This window comes from Phodopus roborovskii, unplaced genomic scaffold, assembly GCF_943737965.1.
Source record: "Phodopus roborovskii unplaced genomic scaffold, PHOROB, whole genome shotgun sequence".
In the NCBI taxonomy this organism is placed as follows: domain Eukaryota; kingdom Metazoa; phylum Chordata; class Mammalia; order Rodentia; family Cricetidae; genus Phodopus; species Phodopus roborovskii.
In genome coordinates, this window is record NW_026126480.1 from 18,362,360 (window position 1) to 18,375,104 (window position 12,745).

At 38.8% G+C, this 12,745-nt stretch overlaps 1 protein-coding gene and 1 non-coding gene across 3 annotated transcripts in view; both read right to left on the reverse strand.

Annotated features, from left to right (window-relative positions):
- Positions 1–2,530: 2,530 nt before the first annotated feature.
- The window catches only part of Ric3 (RIC3 acetylcholine receptor chaperone), a 37,960-nt gene continuing 27,745 nt past the window's right edge, over positions 2,531–12,745 (reverse strand). For both annotated transcript variants that reach the window (XM_051192597.1, XM_051192598.1), the window contains exon 6: positions 2,531–3,172. In XM_051192597.1, the coding sequence (XP_051048554.1) occupies positions 2,733–3,172 (440 nt within the window). In that variant the 3' untranslated portion in view covers positions 2,531–2,732. The remainder of the gene's footprint in view (positions 3,173–12,745) is intronic.
- LOC127228992 (U6 spliceosomal RNA) lies at positions 4,376–4,481 on the reverse strand. Its single transcript, XR_007835084.1, has one exon. It is a non-coding gene; the product is annotated as a U6 spliceosomal RNA (small nuclear RNA).

A 12,745-nucleotide genomic window follows, 5' to 3' on the forward strand; every position in this document is an offset into this window, starting at 1 on the left:
TTTAGAATGCCAAGGAAACACACCTGTATATGATAGTTTACAAGACAGCTTAACTGAGGAGGAAGACCCATCTTCATTGTGGGTAGCAGCATCACATTGCCTTGGGGCCCAAACTGAATAACGGGGGCAAACAAGCCAAGTGCTAGCATTCATCTCTGCTCCGTGACTGAACCAGTCCTCGTGGCTCCTGCTGCCAGGAAGGACATCACCAAACTATATGATCTTCCTGCATTAAGTTGCCTTTGTTAGATATTTTGTCACAGTGATAAGAAAATATTAATCATGCCATGTGTACTAGTAACATTCCTTTTTTCAAAGTGTGTTCAGACCATAAATTATTATACCACCAAAGTCTAAGTACAAAGAACATGGCTCTGACAGACTTCTAGAGGTTAAAACCATCTCCATTCCTCAACATACCTCCGAGCCCAATTGTTTTCCTACTATGACCACATTAAGGGATCTTTTGGTTGAATACCCACTTAAGTTACCAAGTATAGTCCTAGGTGACATGCGGTGGCTTCTTAGGCCAGTTACTGCTATAGTGTCCCAGGGGTTAGTATAGACCTATTGGCAAGGCCTTGATGAAGTCTACAGCCTTTAATACTGAAAATGAATATCACAATGAAAACCCTTGATGTTGGTCTCCCTAGACTGAATATACATGTAAAATCATCATACCCAAGGGATACAATTCTGGGAAATTAAAAAAAAAAAAAAAAAAAAAAAAAAAAAGCCTACATTCTAAATTACTGAAAGAGTACACTGAAGTTTCTGATGTATACAGACAAATATATTTCTATATGCAAACTAATATCTAAAGTGGCAAGACCCACAAAGGATTAGTCCTTCTGGCAGGCAGGAACTGTTTCCATAGTTAATCCCCGTTAAAAATCAGAGTTGGCTCTGTAACTCCTTTCAACTGAATATCCATCTACACACCTCAGTTTTCTTGCTAATCCACTCTTTCTGCCAAAATGTTCTCTCTCTTCCTTGTTCATGTTCTTAGCTGCCACAAAGTCTCTTCTGAAATGCATTTTGGTAGTTTGGCAAAAAACATTACTGTTCTTCCATGGTCCTGTAGTTTGGGGTCCACACTGTAATAAAATAGCTACCATATGATATGTTGTTATACAGGAGCTAGTTAGGCTGCCCTACTCACACTGACTAGTTCATTTACATTTATAACCCTGTGAGACCTGCATTTTTACTACCCTTACTTTACAGATGCCCAAACCAGGCTCAGACTGCCTAAGGAGTCAATCCAAAATTATACAGCCAGAGTTTCAGGGTAGGATCAGGACCCAGTTTTCTATTAACAATCTCTAGCCTTCCTATAGTCCACAGAGCATCTGTCAGGCTCCCATATTAAACTGAAACTCTTCAAGGTACAAATTCAGTCTTAGTACTCAGCATGGGGCAACTGTCCGATGAATGTACGAGAAAAACAAATTCTTATAACAGGATCGTATCCTATGGACAAATGAGAACCCAGAGCTATCCTAAATCAATTTCAACCACTGGATAAGGGAACCACACAGAAAACTTTGCCAAAACAAGAGTACCTACACTTGTTTTTACTCTTAGTTATGCCAAGATTATCTTCAGTACACATTAACTATATTCTTGACAATTTCAATCAAATGTTCTACACAGGGATTGATGTAGTACAGTATAAAGTTTTGTAGTAGCTGACTATCTTAGTGTGGTTGCATACCTTCTGATGGCAGCCAGGATGCTCCTGAGTAGTCCAAACTGTCTTCTGGCCTTATATTTGTGACAGGCACAATAGAACACTAATCCAGCTTCACAGATTCCGTAAATTTTGAGTTCTCCATTTCATGTCTGGGAATGTCTTTGGAGACATACCTTTTTTCAACTTGCAGGTCTTACATGTAACCAAATTGATTCACCCTTGTTAGGATTCACAGCCACCTGAACTCCTCATAGAAGGACCACCATACTTAGGCCATCCTGTAGCATCAACAGCCTCAAACTTCAGCTTTGTGAGACACAGACTAGTACTTATGCCTCAAATTTCCCCTAGCCACAGATGACCAGATGTACAAAGGTGCTTCTGGATTGGCAGTTCTGTTCAATAGAGTAAGGACAAGGGAAACTAGGGAGCAAGGCGATATATAAGCAAAATGGTCTCCAGATAGGACTGTGTGTTCATGGCCTACTATTCTGGAGGAGCCAGGAGATCTTAACCTAGAAGGCTAAGGGAGGTTGCAGCTCAGTCAGCTGTCTTGCTGTGCTCTGGACCCCTTAGCCTCACAAATGAGCATGCTCACCTCAGGGGACTACTAACCAGTTCAAGGCCCAAAGAATAAGGCATTTGGGAGTCTACAATCTTAAGTCCCCAACATCTGCTAATCCAATCTCATTCATAGGTAAACCATCTGTTTCTCCTATGAGGAGGGGTCAGACCTTTGCAAAGGTGATACCGCCTCTAAGCACAATCAACTAAGTATAATTATCTAATGGGTTAGTGTCTCTGATGCAGAAAAGCAGGAAGAGAAAGGTGATATTGTCCTGTGTTCACACTAATGTCTACTTTACAAGGTGACAGGTGTGCAAGCACCAGAAAGGATAGATAATATCCATGGTAGTGGCCCAAGTTCTATGATACTGAACACAGAGAAGAAAGTAGAGGGCAGAGGGCCATGGATGAAATTGAGGAAAGATACCTTGGGAGTAGAGCAATGGATATCTCTTCAAACAGGCTGCCTTTACTCTAAACTCTGGGGGTTGCGCTTCCTCAACAGGCCACCCATGGGTGTGTTATCGGTGCTGACCCCCAACCCTTCATTTATAAAGCCTTGGGGCCAGTCTTCCTTGGTGGCTTCCTCTTGCTCACTGTAGCCATCTGCACTGAAACCAGCATTCTCTGCCAAGACAGCAGGATCCTCCTCTTCATGAAAACAGCAGGAGCAGGGTTCTGGGTTAGGGTCACACAGGGTAACTGAATTATCTTTCTGGGCCCCAGAGTCAATGGGCAAATGACCCCAGCTCAAATGCTCTGACCCTTCCTCTTCCATGGCTCCCATACGTTCAGCTATTTCTTCAGCAGAGGGCTCTTGTGGATCAGGGTAATCTACTAGGATTGTTTCTTGCCTACGCTTGATACCATCAGAAAGGTCATACACCGGATAAGTCTCTTCAGGGTAACCTAGAGAGGAAAGTAGAACAAAGTCTTACAAAGAGCATCTTTGAAAAATAAATAATGTCGGGATCAGAGAGGATTCTCTGGCAGCAGCTATCCTATCCTAACAAATCCATTCAATAAATCTCTAAGATGGTTCTAATAGTACTAAAGTTTCACTTGAACAAATTCCTAGCAGTCTGGCTGACTGTCCCTGTGCTCCTTGAAATAAAAACCAAGGCAGAGGAAGAGCCTTCTTAAGGTGCTTGGGGTAGAGGGATGTCTCACCTCTCATGTCTCTGCAGCACTGATTAAGATTAAGCAAATAGTGTGAGCCTTCAGCATTAAAAAAAGAAAAAAAAAAAAAAGTCACCAGTACCAGATGGAGAGGGCTGAGCTTAAGGCTAGCATTTACAATTTCTATTTGGAACCATTTCATCATCTTCTGGTGGGGGTGAGGCTGGGAAAAGGAAGGCTAAATCCTTTGAAAAATAAACATTGGTGCTTTCTACTTATCAAAGCAACCAAAATAGTCTGTCAGAAGCAGGGACAAGTTAGCAAAACATGACCAAGACCACACAGGACAAGAGCTGCATTTTCAGAGACAGAATTCTCATTGTCATCTTCGTCTTCACAAAATGGAACAAAAGGAAAAAACAATATACAGGTAAGCAAAATGAGTATCCCTGGCACTGAACCTCAGCTATGATAATGAGAAAAAGGCTATGCTGCCAAATAAGGAATGAGATGAAATAAATGTGTTTCATTCAGCCAAGCCCAGCCTGAGCAGCAGATGGGCCATGCTGGAGTTCATATGCATTGCAGGCTGACAATGACAGTATATTCAGCTCTGACAGATTTTTGTTCATCAATTGTGAAAAACGGCAATCTTTTGGTACAATGTAAGGTATCTAAAGACATTTTTACAACATTTCTGATTATAAAAGTTATTCTGACTTTGCAGAATTTTTGAGGAGAGTAACATAGCCTTCATTTTGTTTATATTTTCCTACTAATTTTAATTATAGACAAGTTTAAAAAGAAAACACAATTCACCTAGAATTCTACCACAAAGATAAATTCTCTGACTTTTAAAGTCATATATGGATAGTATTTTCCAGCCTTTTTAATAAAGACATTGTTGAGTATGGACTTTTGCTCTATACTTTTTCATTTAATATGTGTTATGGATATTTCTCTATGTCAAACAACTGACATGATATACTTAAAAAAAAAATAGAATGCTTCATGAGTTTTCATGTCATCTTTGCACAGGGCCCATGCTAATCTTCTCTATATTGATCAATTTTAGTATATGTCCTGCTGAAGCAAGCACTATTCTTATATAAGACGTTCAAGCAGATTCCTTTCAACTTGTTCCCATTGTAAGCTATGTGACAACGAGGCTGAATATAAAACCAGACCACCTACCCCAATTCTTCAAAATGGATTTCTAGAAATATAGAGAGTAGGCCAAATTATTTTCCAGAAGAATCATATAAAAAAAATTTCAGTCCTCCCAGAGATGTAAACACTCCCTCTTACCAACCCTCACCAGCACTGACTTGAGTGTCAGAATCTTGCCCATGAACAACTTTAAACAAAGTGCTGGGTAAAACAAGAGTGTAAGCACCTCTGTGGTTTGAATGTCACTTCCAAAACCCTTGTTGAAGCTCAATCCTTAAAGTCATATGTTAATGGTATTTTGAGAGGAGACTAAATCAGGTTTAAAGGTAGGTTCCACATGATGGCATTTATAGATTTGTAAGAAGAAAAACTGAAGACATCAAGCTTGCTCTATCTGACCATGTGATGTCCTCTGACATACAGTGACACTGCAAGAAGGCTCTGACTAGATGCAAAGTGGATGCTGACACCACGCTCTTAGACTCTTAGAATCATCAACTAAATACGCCTCAATTCTTTTAAGTGGACTGCAATAGCTATCCAAGGCTTTTACAACCTCAGGGCAGGAGCTTGCAGCTTAGATCTCAACTCCTGACTTCTCAAAGTAGTCCATTTGCTTGCCTTCAGTCTTCCCCAAGAGCACAACTTACCTTTGCATTTCAATGACTACCTGCTTTGGTATAGGAGGGACAACAATTAGACTCAAGCTCTAGGCACAATTCAGCAGCCCCAGGACTCAGGTCATCCTGGCATCAGGGGCTCTAACACAAAGTCCAGGACAGTCCCATGACCATAGTTATCATGCTTACACCTAGCAATCTCTATACAGGCTCCCACAGAAACAGGGTCCAGGTCCACCCAGCAACAAGAAAGCTTTGGATTCCATACCAGCCCTGAACCAGTTAGCAAACCCAGTCACAGCTTCTAGGTCTGTCCAGAATCAAGATACCCAGTTGTTAAATGCAGAAACCCAGTTGTTAAATGCAGACACAGGCTCCAGACTTACCTACTGATGGTACAGTCCTGAAGCTAATCTCCACACTCTAGTGGATTCAGGACCTATGCTTATTCCAGTAGATATGAGTACCAAACCAATACACACAACTAAGCTTCCAGATCACCTCTATGGATCCCACAGCCCCAAAACCTAAAGGTAGGCCCACAAGGCTTTCTCAAGCAAAATAGGCCTGTAGATGGCCTTGGAACTAGACCTTATAGACTCAAGGTTCCAGGCCCATCCCAACACATAGCCTCTGCAGACTCAGTCTTATGGCCCATTTCAACTCCAGGTCATCCACTGGAGATCCAGGGTTTAAGAAAGCCACCTAAAGATACAAACAAAACAACAAAATCGAACAGAAAACTGACTGGGAGGAAAAGAACAAAGAATCTATAAAAGAAACAGAAAACAACTATCAAAATAATAGTCCGGTTTGTGAGACAGCTCAGTGGGTAAAGGCACTTACCTTACCACCAAGTGTAACAACCTGGGCTCTATCCCCAGGATCAACATAATGGAAGGACAGAAAGAACCAACTTCAACAGGTTGTCCCCTGCCCTCCACACACACACACACACAGACACACACACACACACACTGTTGCTCACCCACATGCATAAGAACACACACACAAATGTAATAAAATGTTTAAATGACACTAGTAAGTCCTTACCTATCAGTTGTTAACTGAATATAAATGAGTTAAATTTTCTAATCAACAGAATGGCTGAATAGATTTGGAGGGGGAGGCCCAAATGAATGCTGCCTATGAGACACTCATTTCAACTCTAAGACCATACATAGAGTGAAGGAGAAAGGACAGAAAGAAGATATCCCATATAAATGGAAAACTAAAAAATCAAGTATTCTTAATAAAATTAATGTTAAACCCCAAACTATCACTAATGACCCACCCCAATGCTGAAGTAGCTCATGTTAAATGACTTACTACTTTAAAACTTTATTAAAAAAAAATATAAGCAAACAAGGATTCACTGCTTCTATGAAAAACACATCAGTTAAAACATGAAAACCAAACTAAGCAAATTATATAACAGCAATCAATAAAACAGTCAACATGGGGAATGGATTTAACATGTCAACTTATCCCTAGTGACATTCAAGAGGATTCAGAGCAATGGAAATATAATTCCTGTAAACAGACATGATCACAAGATGAAAATCTTATACCCAGGAATAAAGTAACAAGATTAAAATGGGCATGGCTGAAAAACAAATCCATGTATTAAAAGTTTACACTAAAGAATTCTCCTGTAACAAATACAAATGGAAAGAAATGGAAATTCTGATAAATTGTGGAGGTTGATCACTGTACCCAATTTTGAATCACCAGACCATGAAAGCAAAGTAAAATAGATCGAAGCACCAATAAAAAATGATGAAAGGAAACATTTATTCACTGATAGGAGGCTCTTAACTGCTGGGCAAAAGTAGTATAAAAACACATTCACGTATCCACAGATAGAACCAATGACTGTGACCATTAAAATGTAAGATGAAAATGAATTCCCAGACAGAAAAATAATAACTACTATAAACAGGCTACCAAGATTTCTTGTTTTCAGTCAAGTGAAAGTACAGAGTGAAAAAGGATTTTCCAACGTTAAGAAAAATGGCATGGCCATGAATTTTCTAGCAGCAAGATGAAAACTCCATATAGATAGCCAAGTGTTCTGACCTATGGCACCTTACACAGAGTAAAAATGTTTGATGTGCTTGTGTCAGCTCTACACCATTACAATGAAATACCTAAGATAATGAGCTCATAAAGAGAAAGGTTTATTGTGGCTGAAGGTTCTGAGATTCCAACCCAAGATTGGAAAGCCCATTGCTTTAGGCTTCTGGCAAGAGCAGCACATTACAACAGAAGCAAGAGGCAGAGCCAAGCTGCTTACATGGGGCAGTAAGTAAAGAGGAAGTGATTAGGGTGCCACAGTCCCCTTTGAGGGCATCCATGAAATATACAATGGACTTTCCCTGAGGCCCCACTTCCTAAGGTCCACATCCAAATAATGGCTGTTTTGGGATCAAGCTTTTAACACATAAACATCAAAAGTATGGCAGGACATTATCTTGACAAATACAAAAATTCATCAAAAGTTAAATTCAGACTTTCTGCTCAAGCCTGAGATCATAGCTACCTAGGATGAAAGGTGCAAGGCAACTTCAAGGCCAGACTGGGCATTTTAGAAAGACGAATCACACCTTTTAAATGGTTTGCAGACGGAGCTTAGTGGTGAAGCACTTGCCTGACATGCAAATTATGTTCAAAGACTGTAAGTTCAATTCCTAGTAGACACAGGGAAGTAGTTAAGTCGTATACAGCCGTGTTAGGATTAGGAGTTCAAGGCTGGGCTATATGGTGAAAGCCTGTCTCAGAAAAAGAAAGGATGGAGAGAGATGGGTAGGGAAGGAGGGAAGAAGAGAAGAATAGAAAAATGGAAAGGGTGACTTATAAATGTAAAATAATTAATCATTGGTAATGTAGCAGGAAATTTAATACCATGGTTAAACTATACTTAAAGCAGAAAAAGCAGGTACCTTTCAAAGTTAGTACCATAGCTAAAATTCTTTGACTTCAATGTAACCTACAATGCAGGGAGAAAGTGATGGGGAAAAGAGTAATGTTTGGGAATAAGTGTGTAATTCTGATTTACAAACTGGAAGAAAAAAGAAATTTTTTCATTGATGATTGCTGAGGTTGAAATATTTTCACAAGTTTTACAGCTGGTAGAGTTTTTTTCTTTTGTAAACTGTTTATGTGACTTCTGCATTAATCATAGAACTTATTATATATTAAACCCATCAACTTGTTTCCATCCATATTTGCCATAGATACTTTTCCAGTTCAGTGTTAGCTTTTAAACTCTTATACCATCTTAACTATAGAAGGTGGAAGTATTATGTATAGAAAGCTTTACTACTAACCTTTGTGTTGTAACTTGTGTTACTTTCAATAAATTACTTTTCTATCTTGAGATAAGTATTGATTGATGTATAGCTTGAAGAAAAATAGAGCATAATATCATAATCAAGATGTCTTAGTTAGGGTCTCTATTGCTGTGAAGACACACCATGACCAAGGCAACTCTTATAAGAAAAATGTTTAACTGGGGTGGCTCGCTCAGTTTCCGAGGTTTAGTCTATGACCATCATGGCAGCATGCAGGCAGACATGGTGCTGGAGAAATAGCTGAGAGTCCTACATCTTGCAAGCAACTGTAAGTTGACTGATAGACTGGGAAGTATCCTGAGCATAGGACACCTCAAAACCTGCTCCCATAGTGACACACTTCCTCCAACAAGGCCATACCACTCTAACAAAGCCACACCTCCTGGTAGTACAACTCCCTTTGGGGGCCTTTTTCTTTCAAACCACCACACAAGATAGCTAAATCAGCAGAACAGGAGCTAGGGAGATAGCTTAGTGGAAAAGCACTTGTCCAACAAGCATGAGACCTGGAATTTAATCTCCGGTACCCAGTACAGAGCAGGTGGGCATGAATGACCTGTCTGTAATCCTAGTGCTTGGGAGGCAGAGATAGGAACCTCAAGACAAGATGGCTAGCTGGACTACTGAAATTGGATAGCTTTGGATTTAAATAAGAGGTCCTACCTTAATACATAAGGTAGAAAGCAATTAAGACACCTGACTTCAACATCTTGCCTGAACACACATGAATGTGCATACATACACATATACCCCACATACATGCATGCATGCATCATATACAACAAGAAAAAAAATATAGACGAGAACATATCCATCTAGACGGATGCCTTATGTTGTTGCCCTTCATGGCCACACCCACTCCTTCATACTGGCATGTTGCTCCTCAGCCCCTACCAACTACTAGTATGTTATCTATTCCCACAATTTTGCCATTTGAAGAGTATTCTAGAATCATATCTTTTTGAATAAGTTTCTACCCTTCACTCAGCATAAGTCTCTGCATGTATCAGTAATTCATTCCTTCTTATTGCTTAGTGGAATACTATGTAATACATATAATAGCATTTAACCATTCACCTGCTGAAGGACATTCAAGTTGTTCCTAGGTTTTACCTATTAGATAAAGCTGCTAATAATATTCATATACAAGTTCTACATGTCCCTGTCTTCATTGCTTGGAGATAAATGTCAATGCTGCAACTACTATGTTACACAGTATTTATATGCTTAGATTTTTTTTTAAAAAACAAACTACTACATTGTTTTCCAAAACATCCTTTTGTGGATTAAATACAAAATGTCCCTAACAGGCTCAAATTTTGAATGCTTGGTTCCCAGCTGGTAGTTCTATTTTGGGAGGCCGTGAAGGAGACAAAGCCTAGTTGGAAGACACAGATTGCTGAGGATGGATACCTGTTCACTTCTCTGACTTCTGGACCCTCCCTGTTGTGAAATGGCATATTCCACTAAGTCTTCCTGCCATTGGCAAGGGAAGTAATTTGGTCACAGAGACAGAAAAGTAACTAATATACATGCATTCCCTTTTATAGCTCACTACTGATGTATATATAATACTTTCTTTGTGTCCTAACCTACTACAATTTCTTATTTCACTCATTCTGAAAGGTATGGAGAAGCACACTATTCTAGTTTTTTTTTTTTTTTTTTTTTTTTTTGTGCAGGGTGGCGGGGATGATATTGTCTCACTATGTAACCCTCTTGCCTGGAATTTACTATATAGACCAGGCTGGCCCCAAACTCACAGCCTCTGCTTCTGCTGGAATTAAAGGTGTACATAACTACACCCATCTATCATATTCTAACTTTAATATGCATTTTCTAAGAAGGAAATTATGTTGAATATGCTTTAATGTGTGTATTTGCAATGTGTATATCATCTTTGCTGAAATGTCTGTTTATATCTTTTGCACATCTTCAAATACTGTAAAACAAGTCATCTATAGTAATCCCTGAGAAGAGATTCCTTTAGTTCCTTTAGTTCCTTTAGTTAGGAAAAACAGACATGAGAGTTCAGAGAAGGAAGGGAAGTCAGAATTTGCTGAGAACTACAGAGCTTCTTAAACACTTCAGAGACATGCAAAGGGAACTTCATGTTTGTAGATAAGTAGTGACACAGGAAGAAACAAGATGCCACTGAGCGTCAGCAGTAAGAACATCCTAAGCATATACACAGATAGGAGCAGTTACTTGTCCCTAGAGTAGAAGACTTGTAAGACACCAGGTTCACACAAGGCTTACTAAGGCTAACTCAGCCCTCGCGTATCCTCCAGAGCCAACCTAACAATGAGAAAAAAACACAGGCCTTTGAAAAGATCAGAGTTATACATCTCTGTCCAATTGATCAAGAAAAAAAAAAAAAAAAAAAAAAAAAAAAAACGAGAGGAAGAAAAGATTATTAGCATTAGTACACACTCCCCTTGTGTCACAGACATTAAGTAGGTAGGGAAGATTATGAACGTTTTTCAAACAAGACATTTGTATGAAGTATGTAAAACTTTTAAAACTACTTTCAAAGCTCACTTAATGTATTAAAGAAATTCAATTTATTCTTGCAAGTCTACCCACATGTGCCTTTACACACATTCCAAAAACACAAAAACAGATAAACTCCACTAATGATTATGGATTAACAGTATTTTACACAAACTCTTCCAGAAAAGACTGCAACCCAATGCAATTTATGAGGCAGTGCCTGGCATTACTCTGAAATAAAGTCCAAAGACAGATTTGGATTAAAGAAAATCACTAGTAAGTAGCCTTTATAAATACCAGTATATATATATATATATATAAAAAAATAACAGTTGCAAACACAGAGACCCACAGCTAGACATTATACAGAGAGGTAGTCCTTGGAACCACAACTCTAAATGGGATGTCCCATCAAATCCCTCCCCTTAGAGCTCAGGGGACCCCAAGGCAGAAGAGGCAAAAAGAGTTTAAGAGCCAGAGGGGACAGATGTAGGACATCTGGAGAACAAGGCCTTCTAAATCAATTGAGCAAAGCTCAAGCAGCAAGCACAGGGCCAACATGTTTCTGTACCAGTTTCCTCTGCATATATATTATGGCTTTCATCTTAGAACTTTTATGGGACTCCTGTGTTTGTGAAAAGTAGGTCTCTGATTCTTATGCCTTCTCCTGGGGCTCTCTTCCTTCTGTTAGTTTGCTTTGTCCAACTTCAATGTGATGGTTTTTGTTTTTATCTTATTATATTTTATTTTGTTATGTTTTGTTCTTATATCTTATTTCTCATTATTTTCTAATGAGATCCAGAAAAGGAATGGATCAGGAGGAGAGGGGAGGTAGGGAAGAACTGGAAGGAGTAGAGGGAGGGAAAACTGTAATCAGGATATATGAGAAAAGAATCTATTTTTAATAAAAGGGGAAAATGTTCTGCAAACTGAGTCTAGCCATATATCATGACAAAGTAGGTTTTAACACATGATTGTAGCCATTCTAGAACTCAAAAACCAGTGTAGGACTCTCTTTCTTCAATGTATGTATGTATGTGCATTCCTAAATATATAAATACAACCTGCTCAATCTGTATGTTACAAGTATGTATATGTTTTTCAGGGCTGACATTTGGTATTGAACTAAGAATGGAGCTCAGCATGTGCCCACATGTGCAAAGCTTTAGATTTCACACCTAGAACACACACACACACACACACACACACACACACACACACACACACAGAGAGAGTCAATTGATTTTCAACCAATGTGCTAAAGCAACTAATCAAATTAAAGGAGAGTGATATAGTATTGATATCTGCAAAAGCAAATTTAAGTTCTGATGCTTCACCATCCATAAAGATTAACTCAAGGGAGGGATTGGAGGGAAGAAAGGGAAGAGAGAAAATGATATACTTTAATTTAAAATATTAATTAAGAAATATTCTCAAAATAAGCCTAAATGCAAGCACTAAAGCCATATAATTTCTAGAGGAATTAGGATTAGGCAAAATGTCTTAAAAAGAACACACAGAAATATGAATTAAAAGAAAAAATATGACTTCATAAAAAATTAAGACTTTAAGACTATTAAGGAAATGAAAAGGTGAGTTACAGGTTATGAGAAAATGTATATAAAATATTTAATTGGTAAAATACTTGCATCCAAGATACATAAAGACCCTTACATCTGGGTATGGTGATACACACATGTAATCCCAGTACTAGGGATGTTGAGGTA